This window comes from Trichosurus vulpecula, chromosome 8 (genome assembly GCF_011100635.1).
Source record: "Trichosurus vulpecula isolate mTriVul1 chromosome 8, mTriVul1.pri, whole genome shotgun sequence".
NCBI lineage: Eukaryota > Metazoa > Chordata > Mammalia > Diprotodontia > Phalangeridae > Trichosurus > Trichosurus vulpecula.
The window spans coordinates 195,192,187-195,218,430 of NC_050580.1; the positions used below are offsets into that span (position 1 = coordinate 195,192,187).

The 26,244-nt window shown below is 37.4% G+C and overlaps 1 protein-coding gene across 1 annotated transcript in view; it reads right to left on the reverse strand.

The window, feature by feature from the left end:
* INO80 (INO80 complex ATPase subunit) overlaps nt 1–26,244 on the reverse strand; it is an 84,202-nt gene that overhangs the window by 43,142 nt on the left and 14,816 nt on the right. The window contains exons 9-23 of the mRNA XM_036734420.1: nt 24,847–25,042; nt 24,417–24,484; nt 23,096–23,305; nt 22,478–22,558; nt 21,452–21,547; nt 17,700–17,759; nt 17,089–17,231; nt 14,340–14,424; nt 13,834–13,951; nt 13,147–13,232; nt 11,830–11,997; nt 11,358–11,491; nt 10,246–10,313; nt 9,209–9,302; nt 8,806–8,983 (exon numbers count right to left, since the gene is read on the reverse strand). Of these exons, the coding sequence (XP_036590315.1) occupies nt 8,806–8,983; nt 9,209–9,302; nt 10,246–10,313; nt 11,358–11,491; nt 11,830–11,997; nt 13,147–13,232; nt 13,834–13,951; nt 14,340–14,424; nt 17,089–17,231; nt 17,700–17,759; nt 21,452–21,547; nt 22,478–22,558; nt 23,096–23,305; nt 24,417–24,484; nt 24,847–25,042 (1,785 nt within the window). The remainder of the gene's footprint in view (nt 1–8,805; nt 8,984–9,208; nt 9,303–10,245; nt 10,314–11,357; nt 11,492–11,829; nt 11,998–13,146; nt 13,233–13,833; nt 13,952–14,339; nt 14,425–17,088; nt 17,232–17,699; nt 17,760–21,451; nt 21,548–22,477; nt 22,559–23,095; nt 23,306–24,416; nt 24,485–24,846; nt 25,043–26,244) is intronic.

Below are 26,244 nucleotides of genomic sequence, written 5' to 3' on the forward strand. Positions count from 1 at the left end.
CCTTCTAAATAATGATTCTGAAAATAAATTTTGATAATTGCTTATATACATGCCCCTATAAACAATCTCTAAACTTAATAAATACACTTTAGGAATGTAAACAAGTCTGCTCTACTTTATACTACCACAAAATAAAACTATGCTCCTTTTGTATAACTTCCACTAATAAAAAATTTCTGGAATTAGAGAAAAGTTAGCAAAAGTCAACTGACATATGAGGACACCATTTGTGTTTCATCAAGAACACCCATGTGGCAGAAGTAGAGGCAGTTGGCGATGCCCAGGATGTCTACCTGATGTCTTCCCCATCATAAAGTTGGGGCTCGTCTTCAGAGTATTCCCTGCTAAAAGTTCCTGAGTTTATCCCACCTGTGGTAAATGTATCCCTGTTTGGAAAGTAGAGGAAAGATACAAAGTACAAAGAAACTTGAAGCAGATTTAGTCTCTTCCTGTTCCACTACAGAAAAGGTTTGTGTACTTTCACAGGAATCCAGAGAGAAGAATACGTTTCTTCTTTTACTGAGGATGGAGTGAGGACGGGATGAATGTTAGAATCAGATCTATAGCCCAATACAAATTCCCAAAATAAAGAATAATAAGAAAATAGTTTATGATTCCAAACTATAGTTCAGGTTTGGACTACAAAGTTAGTTACAAAGTAACTAATTAGCTAAGTCATTCATAGTAGTTACTATGTATAATATTCTCTTGGTTCTACTCACTTTTACTCTTCATCAGTTCCTTTAAGTCTTTCCAGGTTTTTCTGAAAGCATCCCGCTCATCATTATTATAGCACAATGGTATTCCATCACAATCATAAAACACAAATTGTTCCGCCATTCCCCAGTTGATAGACATCTCCTAAATTTCCAATTCTTTGCCACCACAAAAAAGAGCTGCTATAATTATTTTTGTATATGTAGCAATTTTTCCATTTTTCTTTGCTGTCTTTGGGATACAGACCTTGTAGTGGTATTGCTGGGTCAAAGGGTATGCACAATTTTATAGCCCATTTGGCACAATTCTGATTAAGGCTATCATGGACCCAGTGATTTTATTGGTATAGAAACTCGTGATGAGGAAATCCGCTCAATTCCAATGGGTAGGCAAGTGTTCTGCAACTTACCATCTTCAGAATTGCTTGGGGGCATAAAGAAGTTAAGTGACTTGCCCACAGTCATTTGTGATTGTGAATGCCTGTCAGAAGCAGACCTTGAACTCAGGTCTGTATCTACTGTATCACACTGGCTAAGGATGATTATCATGAGTTATTGTGTATTATTATATTTTTCTAAAGAACCAGACCAGAAACTCCACAAAAGTAAAGATAGTGTCATATCTTAATTTTGGATCTCTTCCCGTGATAAGCCCAGTGCTCTGTGTATGTTCTGCAAATATTTGTTGATTACAGGCTCAAAGATTTAGCTAGAGAAGACCTCTTTAGTAAAATGCACTCAATTTACTAAAGAGGACACTAAGGTAAGAGATAAAGTGTCTTGATCAAAGGTACAAACGTAATAAAATAAAGAGTTGGGACTCAAATTCATGTTACCATCTTCACAGCAAATGTTTCTGATAAAGGCCTCATTTCTAAAATATGTAGAGAACTGAATCAAATTCATAAGAATACAAGTCATTCTCTAATTGACAAACGGCCAAAGGATATGAATAGACAGTCTTAAAATGAAGAAATCAAAGCTATCTACAGTCATATAAAAATGCTCTAAATCACTAAGGATTACAGAAATGCAAATTAAAATAACCCAGAGGTACCACCTCACATCTATCAGACTGGCGAATATGACAGAAAAGGAAAACAATAAATGTTGGAGAGGGTGTTCGAAAATTGAGACACTAATACACTGCTGGTGGAGTTTTGAGCTAATCTAAACATTCTGGAGAGCAATTTTGTGTTATGACCAAAGGGTTATAAATCTGTGCATACCCTTTGACCCACTACAAGGTCTGTATGCCAAAGCAATTAAGAAAAAAAGAAAGAAAGGACCCATGTATACAAAAATATTTATAGCAGCCCTTTTTGTGGTAGCAGAGAATAAGAAATTAAGTGGATTCCCATCAACTGAGGAATGGCTATATATTGTGATGGAATACTATTGTGCTAAATAAATGATGAGCAGGATGCTTTCAGAAAAACCTGGAAAGACTTAAAGGAACTGATGAAGAGTAATGTGAGCAGAACCAGGAGAACACTGTAGACAGTAACAGCAATATTGTACAATGATCAGCTGTGAATGACTTAGCTATTCTCAGTAATAAAAAAGATCCAAGACAATTCTGAAAGACCTATGATGAAAAATGCTGTCTACTTCCAGAGAAAGAACTAATGGAATCTGAATGCAGATAGAAGAATACTGGTTTTTTTTCTTATTTTTTTGGTCTGTTGTCTTTCACAACATGACTAATATGGAAATGTTTTGTATGACCACACATGTATCATCATCAAATTGCTTGCCTTCTCGGGGGGAGAATTTGGAACTCAAAATCGTAAAAAAAAAAAAAAAAAAAAAAAAAAGAATTGCTTTCATGTGTAATTGGAGAAAAAAGTTAAAAAACAAACAAAAAAAAACAAAACAAAACCAAATCACTTCTTGAGATCTGGGCATTAAGCACTTCCCTGACTGCCAGTCAAAAAGTTCCTAACTTTTTTTACTCGTCAAAAAGTTCAGCCAGAGGAACTGCTCCAAAACAGCGAAGCAATGAATGTTAGGATCCCATACTTTAGTGAAGCTTGTTATTTTACCCATAAAAAAGAGTTTATAATTAAATGTTAATAAAAAAATACAGGAGGGGCTTGGTGTCAGAGAGTCCATTAGGAGCAGACAGTCGAAATGCAAGCAGCTTAGCCTATTCAATGCTGTACTTGACCCATTGTCCATTTATAGCAACTGTCCAGGTACATGCACTGATGGATTAACTCAAGAGACTTCCAACTGCACATCACAGTTTGAGAAACAGGCATTCTTTTACCCCTTTGAGTTTTCCAGTGATAGGACAGAGAGAATTATAGTTAGTCTTTTACAACAAGACCATTATGGAAGTGTTTTGCATAATAATACATGTATGATCTATGTTGAATCGCCTGCCTTCTCAAGGAGGGTGTGCGGGGAGGGAAGAAAGGAGAGAATTTGGAACTCAAAGCTGTCAAAACAAACGCTCAAAAAAAGGACCTAGGTTCAAATTCTGGTCTTTTTACCTACAACCTGTATGACCTTGGGCAACAACATCACTTTCCTTCTATGAACATCAATGATCTCATCTGTAAAATGAGAGGACTGGACTAGACATCTCCTGAGATCTCTCCCAGCTCTATTTATAATCCTGTGAACCACAATCTGAGTTTTGAAACGCTACAGATATTATCTCCCCAAAATGTGTATTGCAGAGCATTTATTACAGTATTCTATGTGGTATTCACTCAATAAATGTTTGTTGTTGGTGATGACGAGGAAAAAAACTTTTACAAAGGAATCTATATAAAGGTTTGGGTGTTTGTAATTAGATGGCAAAATGGAGAGTGCCTGGCCTGGAGTCAGCAAAATTATTCTTCCTGATTTCAAATCTGGCCCCAGACCCTTACTAGCTGTGTGACCCTAGGCAAGTCACTTAACCCTGTTTGCCTCAGTTTCCTCATCTGTAAAATGGTCTGGAGAAGGCAATGGCAAAACCCTCCAGTGTCTTTGCCAAGAAAAGCCCCAGAAGTCATAAGACTTGGACCCAACAGAAAAATGACTAAAAAACTTATCAGTAGAAAACTATGTAAATCAGGGAACATATTAAATAACCACTGAACTGAGGACATGACAAGTTAAAACAACTAGGAGGGAAACTAAAGAAGGGGAAATGGAGTAAGTGGTAATGAAAACTCCAGTTAAATAAATTTTTAGATTTCATTATCAATTTTCCATACAGTTTAATTAGAGCCAAGATTACACCAGCAGATTTCTCATAAGATTAATTAAATATCTGTCACAACCTCACAGTGCTGTCCAAGTTCAAACATTGGTGCCCCTAACAGGGAATGTACCATTAAGCTGTCAAAAAACTGAAAAGGCTGCAAATTTAACTAGATGTTTTCTAAGGTCCAGCATTAATAATATTTGAGCATAAATAATGAATAAAACATTCCTCAAAGCATTTACTCAAGATAAAATGGGGCATAACAAATTCTTGAGAACACAGAGCTTTTTAGGGTCACAAAAGGAACAAATTTACGGAACACAAGTGGTAACAAACCCATAAACAAAAATTCCCAAATGTATAGGACAGAAAGAGGATTCAATTTATTCATTGAGAAGTTATTTATGAGTCATATCAGCATTCCCTGTACACCCTCTAGCATTTTCTAATAATGGGAGTCCTCCCCTCTCAGAGACATCACGCAGAATGTGCTGGAAGCCAACTCCACTATCCCTCCTGCATTACTGATCCCAAGCGCAGAGACACTAAACAATGCTGGTGAAACCAACAGGGGCAAGATGGATGTCATACAAGCTCATCAGATGACCACCACATTTTAAAAGGATAAAGAAGAAATCCCTCCAAAGAACTCTTGCATTCAAAAAAGGCTACAATATTTACTTAGAACCTTTACAATCTCTAGGAAATACAAGACATGAGCTTAGGGGCAAATTTCAATCTAATTTTGGGTACTAGGGGGAAGAGGATCTAACATACATAAAAATCTCTTTAAGTATAAAAGAAACAAAGAAAACAAATGTACTTTTAAAATAGCGAAAAAGGAGGACATAAAGGATAAAAGTACCATTAGTGTTAGGATAAATTAATCTAGGAAGATTTCCTAGAGAGGAGGTACATGACTCCAAAAGAGACAATGTATAATTAAAGGTACAGTAAGAAAATGAAAAAAAGCTTTTGGTTCAGGAAAAGTTAGGGATCAGGAGAAGTAAAGACCTTTCAGGAAGTCAAAGAAGGCCACATGAGAAATAGAAGAAATCTGGGACTTAAAAGACAGGGATCTCTCTAAGCAAAAAGAAGAGGAAAAGGGCACTAATGTTATTCTGAGGCCTAGAGAGGAACTAGATTATTGGAATTCAGTTAAGTTTTATCAATTCACCATAAAAGAGTGGAATTTATTATTTTTCACTGAAATTGTCTACCTTCATTTAGTGTCTCTGACCACAAAATGACTTTTATTATATATGAAGGAAGTGTTATCATGTCTTAATGACTTACCTTAAGTGGCAAAGTGACTAGAAATGAGTTTGGTTGGTTAAATCTAGGAGAAAGAGGAAAGAGGGGACAAATACTATGCCCCAAAATTCATCAGACTCATGAGTTTCTTAGTGATATTCCTTATCTATATTTCTGTATTGTACCCAAGAGAGAACCACTCACCATTGCCATACTATGACAAAATGAACCATATATCAAACCTCTCTTTCCAAAGAGGAATGGAGCACTGAATATTCAAAAAGTTTTATGGATATCTCCCCTAATCACCCAGTTACACTTTCATTAAAAAACAGTGACCTTAGCTTTCTTAACTTGCATGACTTTTTAGTTATTCACATGGAAATAGGGTCAGTTAGAAAACTGTTACTCTGAGCATGACATAAAAAATAGGAAAAAAAAAAGCTCCCTTTGACTTCCCTAAATACACAACATGGATCTTATCACATAATATTGTGAAGTACAATGTCTGAGAGTAGTCCTGAGATTTCTCAGTTCTGCTTGCCTCAAGCGATAGCAGGATTTTCAGCATCAGAGAAGGCCTAAGCTAGATGGTACCACCAGAATGGAAAGGCCTACTATCAAACTGAACTGCCACACAGAAGGTTTATGTGCTATGTGGTATGCTATGCTATGCTATGTGGTATCTATCAAATATAGATATTCAATAGGTTCATAAAGTGGGGTAGGGCAGCTGTATCTTGGCACATTTCCAGATCAGGAGCTAGGAAAAAAAAAAGATCATAGCCCTACATATGTACGTGGGTGAAAAGTTCCATGCATGTATTATGTATTGTATTTGGAGGCTGAGTACAAGAGGATACTTTGTCCTGCTTCTTACTCTAAAGGCCTCACACAAACTTTATGGCCCCTAAAGCAGCAAAAAGTCTCTCTGACTCACACTTAATTCTATAGAGTTTACTCAGATTTTGTGAAATGGTACCCAGGAGTTGTGGATCCCTATCATGGTTGGTAGTTTTGTTGTAATGACAGTAAACAATAATAACAAGCATTTATTAAGTGCTTACTCTATGCCAGGCACCATGCTGAACAATGGGGGTACAAATAACAGCAAAAACATGGTCTCTGCCTTGAAGCTCACATTTTAAGGGTGGAGATGACACATGGATAAATATTTTCATAAAGATCCATACAGTGTAAATGTAAGGTCATCTCAAAGTGAAGGTACTATCCATGGGGGAGGGGAGGTGGACCTGGGAAAGGACTCTTTGAAAAGGTAGGATTTGAACTGAATCTTGGAGGCGGCCAAAGAAGTCAGGAGACAGAGGTGTAGAAGAAGAGCATTTCAGGGATGGGACAGTGAAAAGGCAGGGTTTCTGAAGATGAAGTTTTGGGTGTGAGGAATAGCAACAGCTGGATCACAAAGCACAGGTTGGGGAAAAAAGTCTAAGAAGACTGCAACAGTAAGAAAGGACCAGGTTGTAGAGGACTTTAAACACCAAGCATAGGATTTATACTTGACACTGGAAGTAACAAGGAGCCATTAGAGTTTACTGAGTCAGGTATGATCTTAAGGAAAATCACTTTGGCAGCTGAGTGAAGGATGGATCAGGGGAGGCAGACTCACCAGCAGGCTAGTGCAATAGTCCAGGCGAGAGGTGATCATGTGGGTAGAAAATAGGATGTATACAAGAGATGCTGTGAAGGCAGGAATGATAAGAATACAACAGATTGTACATGTGGATTGAATATGAGGGGCAGAGGAATTGAGGATGACACCAAGACTGAGAGTCTGGGTGATTAAGGAATAGTTTTAAGTCAGAAGGATCAAGTTAAATACTGAGGGAGAACTTTATCAAAGCAATTTTTAGGAATTGGGAAAATCTATTGATGCCTCTATCTAAAACTTATCATCTTTTTCAAACAGAACACCATTCCTTCCATTTGTTTCAAAACATCAAAAATTCTTGATCATTACTGAAAAGCAAATATTCCATTATCTAGATTCATTTATTCATCAATGCTTTCAGAAAACTCAACTCAGAAGTTATAAATTCTTATCCTTGAGCCTTTCTATTCATTGCCTTGCTTAACTCACTTCACTCAGACTTTCTAAAACAGGTTTTTTTCACCCTGTAAACAGAGATGATATCTTGTCTGACTCACTGTTTTTTGTTTACTGTGAGGAACAAGAAAAAATGATGGCAAAGCACTGGTCAAATTAAAAAAGGTAGAGGAATGTAAAATACTGCAGAATACTAAAATGTAGCTCATTATCACACACATTGTCCCTCATAATGCTGATTGTGATTATCACACAAAGCCTTGAATTGTTAGTTATCATTTCACAAAATGGCTATAAGCACCACAGAAAAGGTAGAGATGTATGTCACACTTCTTTGTACACTCCATAGTAACTACTACAAGATACAGATACGCATAAGTTTTTAATAAAAACGTACTGATTGATTCAGGCACATCTGGAGTCACATTATATCCCTCAAAACAAAACAACTACAAATTATGATTTGACATAACACAACCTGTAAGATGAATGTATGTCATCAAGTAATTCCAAGGTAATAATGATGGTAGTTAATTTTCCATCAGGTGATGCCAGCTGTCCTGTTCAGTGGGACTAGACCCTCACAATCTCCTCTTCTGGTGTTCCAAGCTTTCTGCCTATCTTATCTAGTTGTTGGTATTTTTAACTAGAATAGAGTCTTTCTTCTCAAAGCCACATAAAGAAATAAGGGAAAAGAATGATAATCCTAAAAGGGCACCAATTTCCCTACCCACTTATCCTATTTAAATAAATCCATACAAAAGAGTGCAATGCTTCCTTTTGCACTAACAGAAAATGAAAACAAAAATCACATGACCTTAAAATAGCTAGTGGTGAGGAAAAAATGAGCATAATGTGGACAAGCATGAAAAGGTGCTAGAATGAGGGGAAAACTTGTTTTCTTGGTCACGTTTGAAAACCTCTCACAAAGATTTCATATGAAGAAAAAGTGCAGTCTAGGGGGCAAGATTGATGGAAATTAAAAAACATCATCCTAAAAAGGAGTCACTTTGGAAATCAGAGGGAAGAGGCAACACAATGACCCCAGAATAGTAAGCATGGAAAGCCTGGCACTTTTATACAGTACTTTAAAGGGTGCAAAGTGTTTTACAGATATTATCTCCAAGGTAGGGACTATTATTATACCCATTTTATTGCTGAGGAAACTGAGGCAGAAAGGAGTTAAGTGGCTTCTTCATGGTCCCACAGCTAGGCCGTGATTTGAACTCAGGTCGGCCTGACTGCAGGCACAGGTCTCCATCCACTATATCTCCGATCCATCTTTGCAGTAATATCAGCAGTTCAGAAAGGTAGGACAAGGGGTGGTTTTTTTAAGGCACAGACTTTGTTTTCTTTTTACTCTCATCTATAACCACCTGTCTTACATTTCTCTATCCTTCACTTTTAAAAGACATCCTCTAAGTCTTCCTGACATAAAACTGGACTGAGCTGAGGCGTGGCTCTAGATACAGACAACGCACCTGCACCCAGACAGAACCTTGGTTGATTCCCTGCTTCCCCCGCCACAGACAAGGGAAAGCTCAGGACTGGCAACAACTGTGGCTTACCTGTAACGAAGTGCAGCTGGAAAGGTTGGGAAAGGAGAGGGGGAAATCAACCCCAAGGAGGAAATCCTTATTCCTCAGATGTCGAGGACTCTGCTGGCTCTCCCCTTGTGACTCTCCCCAGGAACGCAGCTGATGGAGCCTGTAGGAGGCTTTCAGAGACAGGAAAAGAGCTAACCATCTGAAATAAACCACAGCAGATGTGCTTATTCAGTGCTCCAAGGAGAGGTTTCGAGGCTTCATGACTGAACCTCACATACTGTTTGTTGCATAACAACACATCTCACTTGTGAAGGACAAGCATTTGAAAACACACCTGATTACACATGTATTATACACACCATCTTTTTTACCAACCAACCTTCCAATTTACCCATCACTAGTCGAATAGGCAAGGTTTGCTTACCTTGCCAAAAGTCCCTGAAGCATGAGGTTTGCCATCTCTGCAGGTGACACATCAATAAATCGAAGGAAAGAGAAACAGCTTTCTTCATTAACACCTGGAGTAACAAATTAGGGATGTTAATCCCAACAACAAGCTGAAACTGTGGAGTAAAGGGCACTGAGCTGTCACGCTAAAATTTGGATCCCAGGAATTTGTATATGCTAAGGATTTCTGCCTACCATAATGGTTCAAACATTGGTTCTCTTTCATCTATAGGGTGCTGCCCCCCAAAGAGGTCTTTTAAATAAAAAACATAGGCAGCTGGGAGGTAAAGTGGATAGAGTGCAGGGCCTGGATTCAGGAAGACCAGCATTCAAATCCAGCTTCAGACACTTACTAAGTATGTGACTCTGGGCAAGTCACTTAACCTTGTTTGCCTCAGTTTCCTCATAAATAAAATGAGCTGGAGAAGGAAATGGCAAACCACTCCAGGATCTTTGCCAAGAAAACCCCAAATTCACAAAGAGGCAGACACAACCAAAAGCAAATGAACAACAACACTGAAAGGTAAAAGCATCAGGAGATCACACTCAGGTTTTATGGAAATCAGACTTGGACATGCATGGCAGTTAAGATTTCATTCCTGTTATGAAATTTCAGCCTAGCTCTCTGGTGGAAAGGATTTCATAACAGGGAGAGGGGGTAAACATTTTTAAAATTTCATGCAATAAATGTAGAAGTCTAATCTTTCCCAAGAGAAACTGTTTGGCTTCACATAAGCAGAACACTAAAGCAGTCAACAACAAGGCCATGCTGATAAATCACGAAATGACTCAGACAGAATATTTTACCCCAAACCTTCTCAATTAAGATTACTTAATTAAAGAACATTAAAAAAATCATAGCAGGCTAATCAAAGTGGGCAATCATAGGCCAAGGAGCTGAGTCAAATCTTCTCTACTGAGAGGTCAATCTCTTTCATAACACTTACTAAATAAAGCAGCTGATATGCTGAGAAACCTTTCCAATGCCTTCATATTTAACACTAAGATACCTACCCTTCCTGTGGAAGAGAGACTGCTGGATATAATCTGGTGCAAACGGTGAAAGAAGAACTCTTAACCACCTACAAAACAAAAACAGTTTAAAATGAAAGGTGAAATCTAAACGTTAGCTAACTAAGTTCTTTAAACTACTGAATACTTTTAGGCTCTGCTCTGTTCCCACTTCCAGGAACCTGGCCTACCAGGTCCTAGAGCTTAGTAACTTACTACTTCCATCAAGCAGGAAAAAATTACATGAAATTCAAAGAATATGAAGCATCCAGGAAAGAAGATTTATTTGGCACCAGGATAGAAAAGTGTATTGTCTTATTTCTGTATCATATTTTGGAAGAAGAACATAATCCAGACCTGAAAGTATTACCAACCTGTGTTAAAAAGGGACTCTGCACCTTAGGTCTGTTATTCATCAATTACTATAGATAAATTAATAGTTAAGTTGTTGTCATGGTTAGAAAAAGCAAACTGTATCTAAGCAATATATCTGAACCTTGGTGCCAGTAAACTAAAGGAGATAATTAGTTATGAGGATAGTATTAATTGCTTTTGTAAACAACATATCTATCTCTTTTCCTATAGCAAGAGTTTCCTCAATCCCTCAGAGGGAATGCATTTCTTTTGAAAGAAGCTAAATTATTCTCTATGACATATCAAGAGTAAGGGAAGAATAAGTTCAAAATTTCTTTCCACCTGATTCTTCTTTATTCCACCATACATGGTAGATAACATGTGATGTAATGTAGTTTGCCTCTGTTCTATGATTATTTATACTTTTACCTTACTACTCTATCACTACTATTTTCCAGAGAAAGTAAATCTGTTTAATGGAATTCAATGCTCACAAGACAGGAAAAAACATGGGGAAAGTACAAATGCTACTGCATGAATACAGTGAGGTACATATTTAGAGACAAGAATGCATTTTGCCAAGGAGACATGTAAGCACACAGATGTGCGTGAGCTCTCTCTCTCTGACACACGCACACACACACACGTTTTCTCATGGGCACACCCTGATATGAAAGAATTATGACACAAACCCCCAAATCTCAGAAAGCAGAATCCATTTTCTGTAATTGTAGGTAAACAAGAGGTTTGTATTTGCTGACCTGTCCCGTGAATGATTAAAGACCCTGATCTGCCCATGACGGTAAATGAACTTGGAAATCTGGTATGGCTTTAGAGTGATATGAAATGGGGACCACGTCTCTTGCCGTTCAAAGAGCTCTGGATGATTGCACACCTGAAAAATAGAAATCTGTCAACAAACAGCCAAATAACAAAGTTGCCACACTATGCTGAAAACAACTATTCAGGTAAACAGGAAAAGGAAAACTGACTCCCATTTATATTCACCATTTTTTCCCATTCTCTCTTCTTTGATCAATGACATAGTTGTCATAAACATGAGGCCTTCTATCCACACCAGAATTAAGGTGTTACCCAATCTCCAGAGATACCTCACAAGACTTGAGAGTGTTTTGTAAATCTTAAAGCTGGTAATAAATATTATGAGGTTTGGTGAGAGATTAGTTGGTATACCTCTGTAGGTGATTCGCCCAAGTATTGGGCAGGCCTTACCTTCCTGAATTGCATGACCAGATTCATGAGGCTACTGGTGGTATTCTGTGCTTGCTGGGTGGAGCCCATTGAAGACTGCAATAGATCTTCAATGGAAATTTTGTTCTTTAGTGCCTGATATAGCAGTTTCTGTCTACTGGTCAGCTGGCAATACATCCAAATCTCAATCTGAAAAAGAGCAAGAAAGTTAATATGTAGATGTACACTGTTTCTTAAAAGATCAACAGCAGAACAAAGATCCACATATACTTAAACCAGAATATGTCATAAAGAAATAAATACTCAACATGTAGAAACCACAATTCTAACTTTGTGATTTAGGATATAGTTAACAGCACTAATAATAAAACTACTTTTTTTTATTCCAATCTTCTTTTTTTCAACATTCGCTAGTACTTGGGTAAGGATGATCTAGAAGAAAAACGATTTAGCAGAGAGACATAGGTTCACTGACATAATGAGAATCCATTTAGTGGGAGATATTTCCCTCGTGGATTTTACCTAGTTAACTTATATTTTCTTCCCTCAGCTTAAGCTGTTTGTGGATGCTGTGGCTTATCAGTCATGATATCACAAATGGCCACAATAATCAATGAGGAATAGAAGGGAAAGGTCACTTCCTACTCCTTTCCTTTGGAATAAAGGATCTTTGCTGCCACCATCAAACAAGAGCACCAATTAACAAACATTTATTAATCATCTAGTGTGCTCAGGGAAGGGGGAGATAAGCATTTATTCAGTGCCTATCATGTGCCACGAACTGTGCTGAGCACTTTACAAATATCTCATTTAGTCCTCATAACAGAACGGGTGTGTGTGTGTATGCACGCGCGCACACGCGCGCTGTTATCATTCTCATTTTACTAAGGTTAAAGGGCTTGCCCAGGGCCCCCATAGCTAGTAAATGTCTGGAGGCTGGATCTGAACTCAGGTCTTCCTGACTCCAGGCACAATGCTCTATCCGCTGAAGTACCTAGCTGTATAGATATTGTACTAGGTGATGGGCATGTAAATATGAAAAAATAACACAATCCCAACTTTCAAGGAACTTTCATTCTAATATAGAAACAACAAATATTCATATAAGTACATATAGGATAAATATGAAGAGAATGAACGTAGATAAATAAGCATAATTAGTGAGGACAAAGTGAATTTGAAGGTAATTACTCACCCGCGCACCCCCCTCACCCATGAATAAAGACATTTGTGGGAGAGAGATGGCCGGGAAATGTAAACATATCACAAAGGTCAGGGCAGAAGGGCAGTGCTACGGAAGGAGAGGGACAAGGGTACACCAAGATGTTCTCTCCTCACCTTGTCTGACAATTCATTTTCCACATCCTTCTTGATTCTCCTCAACATAAATGGCTTCAAGATCATGTGTAACCGAGACAATTGATCTGAAACAATAGATCATACCCCCAACAGCAGACAATTTTGAATTAGCACAAAGAGCCAAAAACACAAGGATGCTCCATTCACTGCCTGACCTAGTATTCATACACTGCTCGCCTGCAGACCAAGAATTTACCATAAAAGAGGGACGTGAAATTTTCTCAAATAGGAGCCCAACTTTTCTATTGTTTCTTATTGATATGCCCATATCTTTTAATTCCCTCTTCTGGAAAAAAAGAAAGACTTTTTGTAAGTCTTAGTAACACTAACACACACACACACACACACACACACACACACACACACACACACACCCTTTTTCTACTCTGTTCAATGTTCTAAATGGGCTGTTGAAGAAAAAAAGAAAATAGACTATACTGTTCAAAAAGCTACCATTTTTGACCTTTTGACCTTCATATTACCTATTTAAGACTTATGACAATCAACACATGGAGAAAAACAAAAAACCCATTACTATTCTTTTCTATTATGCTGGGATAAACAGGACTCTTCACAATGCCTCAATTTAAAGGAAAAACCACATGCATGAGGTTCCTTATGTTGTCTGATTAAAAAGAAACGACAAGTTTCACAGTGAAAACTTACTCTCATCAATGGCAGATTTGTTCTCAGCATGGCTCTCAATGTCCTTGGAAAACCACTCATTAAATTCTTCATGGGAATCAAATAATGTTGGCATGATGAAATGCAGCAGAGCCCAAAGCTAGAAGTAAAATGAAGGAAAAACGACAAACAATAAAGAGACAGGTGCTTTTTAACCAAACATCTCCAGATTTCTTAAGTGCCAATAGGCACCATGTGGATAGTTTTCATTCTTCATCTCACTACAGACCATAGGCTTTCCAAGTGTGCTTCCCTCTCCAAGGACAAGTTACATGGAGTTACTTGCACTAGAGCACATTTCAAAGTTTTAAGAAAATTAGCTTTTGCTCACTTCTGATTTATTGTAGAAAGGGATCGATTTCTTTTTATGAAAAAGGTTAACTCTTAAGTGTCTAGATGTCTTTAATTTAAGACTACAGGATGAAGACACTGCCAGAAGGCAGCGGGCACATGTTACAATATATTTCTGTTCCCTGCCCAGTGCCCACCTCTGCCATAGTGTTCTGAATAGGAGTTCCTGTGAGCAAAAGCCGATTCCGACACTGGAACTGTAAGAGAATCTTCCACCGAACACTGCCAAAGAGAAAATCATAGACTTAAGTTAGTGCAGAGTCGCCTTTCTAATTCTTTACTTGAAACTGCACAATAAAATTCAAACTGTGTGTTATTTTAGTGAAGTATCAAATCATTAAAAAAGCATGTGACTATATTCTTCTGATCAGTTTTGGTGTTTGAATTGTCTCCACAGTCCTAAGAATGCATTTTCTCCACCCTTCTTTTCAGCGGTGGGGAACTAGGAATGTGGGAAATAGCACATATTGTCATAATTGGATGACACATAGGTTAGTTTTGCTCAACTTCCTGATCCCCACCACCAACCCGCAAAATTTCTTTTTTCAGTATTTGTTATAAGAGGTGGCTGTTTGTCTGGGTAAGAGACAAGGAAGGGATGTAAGGGAAATGAGATGACGTAAAAACAAAAGATGTCAATAAAAATACTGCTTGACAAAACACTTGGGTCATAGGATGATATGAAAAAACTTAGGTCTTTCCCAGGAAAAAAGATTATTCCTATGAATGAATGCTAAATGTTAATTTTTCTGCATGTTTCTTCCATGAGACAGACTTTCTGTCAGGCTTATCTCATACATGACAGCACTTGTTGGTGTCAAGGTAGGTCTTCAAACTGAGGTTTGAAGTGTCTCCAATGTATGTGTGTGGGAAAGAGTTAAGAAAAAGTTATGATTTGATAATTCTGATGGGTAGAGCCTCAAGAATGTACAAATGTGCTTTTGTTTATGAGGGTAAATATTTTTTCAAGTGGTTATTTACATTTTTATTTCCCTTTGTCAGAACCATTCAAATGATTTGAATGTTTTTCATTAGGGATTGAGTTTTGCCCTTGACTAAGTTTTTAAATTTTGTATTTGTTGCAAACTCTTTTGCCAGTCTTTCATTTTTCTTTTGATCTTGATCTATATACTCTTTTTGCTATAAACAAAATTTTAATTTTTATGTAATCAAGAGAATTATGGTGTAGAAAGGACAGAGTTGGTCTCAAAGCCAGAAAAACCAATGCTCAAGTCCAAACTCTGACACATACTATGTGCCCACAGGCAAGTCACTTTATTTCCCAGCGCTCCAGGGGGGCATCAAACTCAAACAGAAATGGGGGAAGACTGTTGTGGGCTACATATTAATGTAGTTTTAAAACATACTATAACTTACATATTGTTGTATTATGATTTATTTTGTTAAAATTTCCCAATGACATTTCATTCTGCTTCAGGGCATACTTGGGAGTGCTGAGGTTGTGTTTCTAACAGCTTTGCTCTAGGCAACTGCCTTAAATCTACCTGCATTGGTAGAGAATATCTCCTCTCCTGGGAGTCATCTATACCAATGAAATCATAGGTCTAGTCTATATCTTCTAAACAAATACATATCACCTTGTTCCTAAACATCTTCTATTTGTTTAATAAAAACATTTCTGCATCTGCAACTGAAATATTCTAGTTTCTTCTAGCTTTTTACAACAGTTCTTACTGGTTAGAAGTAAATTTGCTAAACAGTGTGACATGAGGCTCTAAGTGTATTTTTAGGGTGTCTTTTGAAATTGACTAAACAGTAGACATAATTAACGGGATGGCAGGGTGATAAATGACCCTTTTTGACAAAATGGTAACTTATTTTTCTTTTTCTTTCCTAATTGACTTGTTTTTTAAGGTTTTATTGGTTCCACTTGTCTTTCAATCAGTTGCTACAATTCCCAGACTGAATTGTTTCTTGTGACAAAAAAAAAAAAAAAAAGACGAGTAAAAACAGCCAATATACTGACTATATCTGACAATACTAACAGCACCCAATCATTTTAGATCTCTATATCTCTGCCTTGAGGGTGAGAAAGGTTTCATCTTCTATTGTTGGGGACCTTTCAGCTACTCAGTTCTACATGTGGTATTTCTATTTACTAACTTATTTTTCCAAAGGGAAAGACCAATGATAATCCTATGAAAAGGCAGATTTCCTTTTCAATTGATTCAAGAAGCTTTATTAAATGTACGAAACTGTAAGTGAACATAAGAGTACTCAAGAAAACACTACAGATTTTATAAAAGCTAATTATAAAAAGGCACACCTATGATATATAATAGGAACATCTGAACTGCCATTAATCCAAGCCCTCATTTGCTGCAGGTATGGTTTTGGACCTTAGAGGTAACTGACTACTGTAGTAACATTGCATCTTAAACATTAGTTTCTTTCAAAACACACACAAAAACAACGTAAGTGTTATTTAGTGTTCTTAGACTGCGTAGGCAGTCTTCTGGAAACAAGGTTTTTTTTTCTATGCAACATAGGATTTTATTTTAGTTAGATTTTTTCATCCCACTCTAGTGCTTTCGTCAACTGCAGTCTAACAAACAGTCCCGAAGACTGCAGAAAGCAGAAAAGAGATTTCCTGTGTAGAAACCAGTTCTCCCTGAGCACGACTATATGAGAATAGAACTGATTGTCAAATTAGACAGCTAGGAAACATATAATAGGTAGGAAGAATTCATGAAAAAGCCAGTATCAGTATGCATGTTCCATGCTAAGCACCATCACTCTTTAGGCAGGTAACAGGGCTAACACACAGACAATGAAACACCATATTCTGAAAGCTCTCAGATCTGGTTTTCTGGTCTGGGTCTAAGCACCTTCCCACAAAGGCAGAGTTTCTACCCCTTGTGTTACCTGGAACTACTCTTGAGAGCTTGGGCCTCATCCAATACCATGTACTGCCATTTCACCCGCTGGAAGTACTTCACATCCTGAACTACCAGCTGGTAGCTGGTGATCACCACATGGAAAGGAGCATCCTGAGTGTAGAGTGTCTTCTGCAAACACAAAAGGGAAAGGATAAAGAGACATCTGACAATCCAGAAGACAATGTATTTGGGAGCTGAACTGGCAAAAAAGTCAGTGAAGAACTTTTTAAAAGGGGTAGAAAGGTAGAGGGGAAAGGTTCCCTCTATGAGCCCTGCGCTCCCATTACAAGTAGGACAACATGGAATAAAAGAAATGATATTTAACCGCTTTAAAAGCAGCCACCTCTATAGCTAGAAATTGAGGTATTCAACTTGTCTAACAAAAAAGAAAGGCTTCTGCTTAATCCTATCCAAACTACTATTGTGCCAAGCCTGGTTAATCCCCCCAAAATCAAAAGCATGAAGAAAAGGGAGGAAAGTAAAACTCCTTTTTGCTGAATGCCTAAAATTGTCCATTCAGATTTTAAACGTTATATGTAATTTTTTGAATGAGTATTGGAGCTAGTGCATGCATAGCAAGGGTAAGTTGATTGTTACCTGACTCCAGAATTTCCTGATGACTTTTCTATCATGAGGATTACCCCAATATGGCAGCACCTGCAACGTCATTAAGATTATTTTTTCTAGTAACATTATAGCCATGGTTATTGATTTCTTCTTCAGAATATGGAATTAAGCTAGGAGGATGAATGTGAACCACTCCATAAGTCCAGTGCTTTTAAATTCTAATTTAGATCATCACTTTTATGTGCAGAGTCCACATCTAAGCATATTCTTTTTTAAGGTACCAAGGACATTTTTGGCTTCAATAAGCAACAAAAAAAATGTTTAAGCAGACAAGCTAGAGAAATCGGAATGCAAAATGTAAGACATCTTCATTCCTAAGTCATTTTGTTCAATAAAGCGGTGATGACCCAGAACAATGTCAAGAATACTACTCAACTTATACAGTAGAACACTCCCATCTGCTGGACAGTAGAGGAACAACTGAAAGCTCTTGAGTGGCATAGATATTTTTAAAAGATTTATATAGATAGTACTTACTATTTATAATATGCTGAGTATCATATAAAATAAAAAATAGGCTCTGCATTCTAGGAGCTGAAATTCTAACAAAAGTAGCATTAACATCTGTATCATATATAACTATATATATTTATATAATTTACACTTCACATTCTACCACACCCTGTCAAAAATAAATAATTTCTACCTGCAAAAACTGAAGTTTTCTAGAAAATAGGACTCTTACCTTTGAAGTTCAAAAATAAGAACAAATAGAAAAATGGCTCTTGGGACATCCCAGCTAGTTTTCCTTTCCCTGACATAACTGAATGAAGCTATGACCTCAATGGTATAGTTACACATACAATCCAACAGACTGCAACCCATGAATGCCAGGTCAATTCCTGGATATTTCCAAACCATGTTGCTTGAACTCAAGGCCACTACCCCTACCTCACTTCCTTAGAGAGAACTGTGAATTCTGACATCATAATCACCCTGGATTCTGAAAGGTGTGCTTTTGAATACTGTTGCCCAGGATCAGACTTCCATGTCACTTCTTGGACATTTCCAAACCATGTTGCTATGTCCAAGTCCTTGTCTTGCTCTACCTTCTAGCTTTCCTTTATGTGTTGTCCTCCTTCATTAGAATACAAGTACTTTGCAGGCCAGAGACTATCTGTCTTCCTTATGTTTGTATTCCTACCACTTATCACAGTGCTTGGAACACAGAAAGCACTTGATAAATGTTTTATTATTCATTCATGTTGGCTTCAGCTTTTGTACCCTGTGCAGTCTCTCCTGTAAATGGTCTAGAGGGGGTCCACAAAATGTGTGAGGGCCTTTAAGGACTAAGGACTTTTAAGGCTGTGTTGACAACAATAAAATAAGTGGGATGTCCACTGATTACTGCTTGATCTTACTATGTTAACAGACCACTTTTTTCTGGTCTTACATTTCTTTGATAATATTTTACATGGCTTCTTATGCACACTTCCTCATTGGTTAATATGTTGCCACCTACTCATATCTCTGCATTCAATGCCCTTTGAATAGTTTAAAAATTGAATTATTTAGAGACTATATCATTTCATGACTCACAGCCATATACTATCAATGGTAGGTCATTTGTTTTAGGGAAAACAAATTTCCCTTTATTTTAGGGAAAAGTCTGGGATAAGGCAACTTCCCAATGCTTATTGAACCCCTTCTCTTGTTTCCAGTCAATTCTGGGTCCATCCAGCTCACTGTCCATCTACAGTATCCATTTAAATACTGATGGACAGCTCTATGGGCCATTTAACCAACTACTTGTCATAGTTTGGACAATAAATAATCCTCATTCTCTTGGTTTTTCCTCCGTGCATGGATAGGTGAAATTCTTTTTGTGTGAATATGGATCATGTTTAAGAGGCTTTACAATGGCACAGATGAGTACATAATCAGCACAACGTGATAAACAAAGGGAAGCATTGGGAAGACCTGAACATCTATAAGGAATTCTTCTCTTTACATATCCTCCATGATAGTATCCAACAATTTGGTGACTGCCACTTTACAATATAGATTTAGATTTGGTACAGCTAGGCTACCTTTGTCTTGTATTTTTTTCATTAATTCCCTTGATATTCTTGACCTTTTGTTCTTCCAGATGAATTTTGTTACTATTTTTTCTAGCTCAATAAAATAATTTTTTGGTAATTTGATTGGTACGGCCCTGAATACGTAAATCAATGGAGGTAGAATTGTCCTTTTTATTATCTTAGCTTGGCCTACCCATGAGCAGTCGATATTTTTCCACTTGTTTAGATCTGACTTTAGCTGTGTGAAAAGTGTTTTGTAATTGTGTTCATACTGTTCCTGGGTTTGTCCTGGCATAGTATCAAACAATGCGGTAAGCGTATACCTCTGTGTTTTATGTATCATAAAGTTACCATTATTGCTACTTATTTCAAGGAATCTTAAAACAAAAATTTTAACAATGAATGGAAAATATACTAACAAAATATAGCTATTAAAAGCAGCTGCTTTTTCACTACTGAATCAAATGATATTTTACAAAAATTTCAACAAAAAATAGAGAGGAATCTTGTACTCTCTACAGCAAGGGTGGGGAACCTGCGGTCTTGAGGCCACACGTGTCCCTCTAGGTCCTCAAGCGTGGCCCTTTGACTGAAACTCCACAGAACAAATTCCTGATAATAATCCTTCACAGAACAAATAAATCCTTAAGGTGATTTGTTCTGTGAAGTTTGAATTCAGGCATGGGGCTGCATTTGAGGACCTAGAGGGTCAATATGTGGCCTCAAAGCTGCAGGTTCCCCACCCCTGCTCTATACCTTTCAGTCAATAATGTAACTTTATTAAAGATCTGGTCTGTTATAAAACATAAGTTGCAGAAGCATTGCAGTTCCTTTCTCATACCTTCATCAAAGATGCCCTTGGTGTATGTATATTATTCTTAAGGATTTTCAAAGAGCTGAGAAAGCAGGCAGATACATAAATGTTTACTGATATTTTCATCATTGCCTTGTTGATGAAAACAATAACTTTTTTTTTCTTTTCTTAAATGCCATTTTTTTTGTATATCATTGCCACTTCCTAATGACTACCTTTACCTACTGCAACAGAATCTGTCCTGGTTACAAAAAAGTACATTTAGGAAAAACAAATCAGTATGTGGCCATATCTAAATTGCCTTATTTCATCCCTAGGATCTACTACTTCTCTCTGCCAAGAGAGAAGTGTGCTTCTCCACAAGTCCTTTTGAGGTCGTCAGGTCATGGGTCCCTGAACTGATCAGTTCTGGAATTGTGCAGTGTCCCAGTCATGTAAATCATTCTCCTAGTTCAGTTTACTCTGCATCACACCAGTTCACACTAATCCTCTTGCACCAGAGATCTGAGTTTGGGAATGTACAATATTATGGCATAGCCTCTGACTCCTCTGCCTGAACAAGGACCTTGGTGAAGAAAAACCCACACTCCGTTCTAAGCCAGTGTAGCCAGGGCTCCTCAGATTGTCTCCAGCAAGTACCAACCCCCTTTTCAGGTCCCTTCTGTGGGCTGCCTTTCCCCAATGGAATGGAATGGTCCATATGCGCTCAAAGAATTCCTTCAATTTAATCCCTGAGCTTGTCCGTAAGTTTCCCATTCATGGAGAAAATATTCCTGCCATCCTCTTTGAGGTTAAACCCACCCTATTGTGACCAGTCAGTCATGTGACGTAATTAGCCACAGAAAATGAGCAAGTTCTTTAGGATCCACAAAAACCATATTTATTACCTTAAATCGAGGAACAAATCTTGAAAACTCTTGATGCCAGTTATTGAGTGTAGAAGCAGGGGAAATGATTAAGAAAGGTCCCCAAATGTTCTCTCTCTGCCACAACAACAAAAGACTGGTTCAGTCAAGTGTATTCTTATGACTCTTACAATTACTTAAACCCTTTTATACAGAATTATGATAAACAAGAGTAGATCAACCCCAGAAAGCACAGTCGCCAAGCGCTAACAGGATTCCTTTTAAGAACACAATGCTGCTCCAATAGCAATGATTTGTTTTTGGGCCTTAGATTACAAACTGCCACCTTATTTTCTTATAGCTTTTATCAATTGGCAGGAAATAGCATAGTTAACATAATGCCGTACCTTAATGCACTGCCAATCAGTTCAAATATAATGTAGTGAGAACAGACTGACTTCAGGACCCAATTAGCAACTTTGCTTTTTGCTAAGATCTTACGATTATAAAATCTCAAAAGCCATAAATTTCAATGTAGTGGAATATTATTTTACTGCAAGAGTGACAAATATGAAGAAGTCAGAAATATGGGATCTTGCATGAAGTAAGGAAAGATGAAGAAAGTAAAACCAGAAGAACTGCGTATCTCATTATTAGAACATAAATTGTTTATATATATAATTATTCAGAACAGTGAGAAACAATAAAATTGGTTAAAATGATAGTCAATGTTAGCACCATACAATCCAAGTTAAAGGACTCTTCTGTTAACAGTGGAAAAACTAGCTGTTTTCAAGGACTATACTTTGCTGGGAGGGCTATCATTTGGATGTTTACTAGGAAGTGCATAATTCTGTCAAAATAAAATGTACCAATAAATTTTACAGAAAAATATAGGATAGGTAGGAATTCAGGCACAGGGAACAAACAACAGTGTGAACAAAGGCACAGAGACGCAAGACCAAGAGCACAGTACATGTTCAGGGACAGGGGTACGAGTCCGGGTGGATGGGAGCATACAGCAGATGGAAAGAAGTTACATGAGATAAAGAAACTAAGGTCACCTACTTCAGCCAGATGTGCTAAGAGGGCAATGCTTTGCACTGTTTTACCAAGACCCATCTCATCAGCCAGAATTCCATTAATGCCCTGAAAAAAAAACCACACACACAACAAAAAAACCAATAGAGAGTCACTACTTCCCTAGACAGTCTACACCAACATTTAAGATACTACAAAAGTTAACCTAGACAAGAGACTAGGGACAGTGTCCCAAGGGAATGTGTATAGGAATAACTATCCCTAGCACCGTAGTTATATAGCTAAAACTAAACACCAAACAGTATAAAAGAGACCTAGCATATTTACCAGAATCTTTGATCACTTATCTAATGTGAGCAAATGAGCATACAGTTGTGTTTACTACGCCCACCCAAACTGGAACATAAACAGATCTCAAATAAATCTCTCAAGTACAACATAGCTGTATGTGGTCCATTTTTCATAAACAAGTCAGACTTCATTTTAAGGGGTTAGCTGACACTGTGTCTTGTAAAATGAAAAGACAAAATGTTTGTTAAAGGGCTTAAATCTAAGATGTTTCCTTGTGCTCACTTCTCAATCACCTGGGTCAATGACTGACTTTAAGAAAGCAGGTACAAAGGGTGCCACAGCTCTTAAATTCACCTGCTCATACAGATTGGCCAACCAATTCATGCCTTTCAGCTGATAGCCTTTTAATTTGCCATTAAAAATTGTGGGCTGTGGAATATCCTCCCCAGCTCGGATTGATGGATTTGCCAAGCTATAACTCTCCCCAAATCCAGTGCCTGATTTGTTTGCAGCCCGTAGGGCTGCCGCTCGGCTCTCTTTTGCATCTTCATCAAATGATCTTGTCTGGAAAATAAAAAAAAAATTAAAAATAAGATGCTAGCCAAAGTCCTAAAATAATAACAGTACTCCACACCTTGTACAATCACAATGGAAATACATTTTAAAAATCCTATATAAATTGAATCACCACCTCAACATTATTTGTCATACTTAATAATTTGGTAAAACAGCACAGCTTCTAAATAAAGGCTTCTTAAACTGGAGGGTCCATGAACTTGTTTTTAAAAAAATCTGGAAAACTGCATTTCACTATCATCCGTTTCATCTGTAATCCTGTGTATTTTATCACTTAAAAACATTATTCTGAGATGAGATCCATAGACATCACCGGGTTTGCCAAAAGGTCCATGAAAGAAAACTTGTGACTTAAATCTTAGACGCCACACAAGGAGAGTTCATTACCTAAAAACCAGGAAATCCTCATTATAATACCATTTCACCTAAAATAATATCCTATGATAATTATGAACAGTAAGAGAGAGGCTCCAGTGTAGTGTTTTAAAGTATCTGTCTCTTAATTCAACTTCAGTACTTCCAAAGAAATTTTGCAGATATTATGTCACTAACCATCATACAGCTAGAGTGCTAATGAGTTAAAATTCTACTTTGTAGAGTTCAGAGTAACCCAGTGAGTATCAAACAACAGAAAAACTTGGATCACCATAAAGCTCTCTTCTACTCTACTTAAATTTTTCTGTCATGGACCCTGACAGTCTGTTGAAGCCTTCTTTTTAGACCATTTTAATAAAGAAATTAATAATGGAAGAAAATGCTAATTTTAGTAAGGAGCACAAATAAAGAATTTTTTTTCCCATTCAAACTCAAAGACCCTCTTGGTCTAATGCACTGAAGTGAACTGCCTTCTACATTAATATGCTGGGACAAAAAAATGGGAAAATAGGACCAACTTCAGTAAGCACACTCTCACATCTTGACACGAGATTACTTTTCCCTTATTGTTCTTCTCCTTTCTTAATTTTCCAAAAGTAAACAGTGAACTTGACTGACACACCAGCAAGGAGATGTTTAGAACCTTTCACAGAAAATGTGATCAACAAATCCTTAGTTAAAATGTTCTTGTGGGGATCTTTTTGTTTAAACCTCTAAGACTCACCCGAGCTTGGTGAATCTGGTAAGCATCTTCAGCATTTTTCAGGGCTTGGGCTTTGTAGTAGTTGCTATCTAAAAAGAGTAAAAATCCACACAACATTTTTAAAAATAGGTTATCTTCAAAAGAAGCATTCATACAAACACATAATCCTCATCATGCCCTGGTGCTTCTAAGATATGCAATCCCTGTGAGGCAGTGCAGCAACTTCAAAAAAATTACACCTGGAAGAACTCCTAGAGAACCTCAACTGGAATTTGTAGACCTCAGTGCCCTCATTAGAAAAAGATGGAAGTAAAGGATGACTGAAGAGTTTAAGTGACTTAACTAAGGCCACATAATTAATGGGAGGACTCATATCCAGTTACAGGGACTCCTAGTCTTGTACTATTTCTATAATACACAATCTTCCTATAGTTTCCAGCTCAGGTCTCACCATAATCCTCTTGAGTGATGTTAACTACAACCCCTCCGCCAATATCGATTTGTCTCTGTGTAGAACTGTCTTCCAGTTTTCGCAAGATCTCTTCCTGGATTCCATCATGTCCCATATCCCGTTTGCGACTCATAAAGTGGGCATACAACTCTGTCTGGGTGATGAGGAAGTTTAATTTACGTTGTTGCCTTTTAGCCTAATGAAAAAAAAAAACAACCAAAAACATTTAAAACCAACAAGAAAAAGATAGTATGTGTCAGCACTATGCACTCAAAAGTGATTATTACAAACAAATATAAAAAGAAACCAAAGCCTACATCATAGACACTAAGACAACTGGTTTACATGCTTTTCATCCAACCTCTTTTAGGCAAAGTATCTATGATTTTGCCAAGAAGAACTTATGAGTAGGAAGCAACTCCACCAAGTTCATGACTTAGTTTGACCTAGTAGATAAGTGCTAAGGAATTGCCCAAGGCATGAGGAATTAAGTCACAAAACTACTTAAGTGCCAGAGTCAGAATTTAAACGCACATCTACTAGAATTGAACTCTGCCATTCTGCCCACTAAGCCAGTTTACCTGTAATATTCAATTCTGAGGAATACTGATGTGCCACCAAAAGCTATATCAAATAGCTAAGAATTTTGAATTCTTCTGAGTCTCAATGACAAGCCCTAATATCTGAGGGCAGGAGGTCTTTCAAAGAAACAGAATAGTCCCAGGATTCTGCCTAAAGCTGAGAGGCTCCAACAATACCTAAAAAAACCTCAAAGCAATACCTGTAAAAAATGTTTAACTTGGGTAACCTATATTCCAACTGCCTATGAACTCACTAAAAACAATCAAGACCAGCTTAGTAAATAATATTATTCTTCAAGTAACACTAATGCAAATTGGAGGACATGGAAGGATGGGCAGAAAAGAAAGTAAGACTGGAATCCAAACTTGAACATCAGAAATTAGAGAAAATCTTGATGTTTATTATAAGATGCTCACTGCTGCAATATTAAAGTACTTGGGTGAGATGGACTTTTCAGAACAAAAACATATAAAAATAACATCTTCCTTCACCTTCATCAAGAAAGCATACCCATGAATAAGTGATTAATCATAAACTTATTAAGGGAACCAAAACCATATATTTTTAAACTTCAGGGGAAAAAAGACTTAAGTCAAAGATAAATGCTATGCCTACCAACTCTCAATGCAAATTCAAGGACACTTGACAGACTTATGTCACAGTCAAAACTGTCTCAAGGCTTGAAGTTGTACTGCTAAATTTAAAATATCTCTTGAAGTTCCAAAGGGCAGCGACTGTGACACACAAAAACTAGGTGCTCACCTCAGACTCAAGGAGGATTCCCTGGGAGCTCTTAAAAGGGTTGTCTAAATCTAT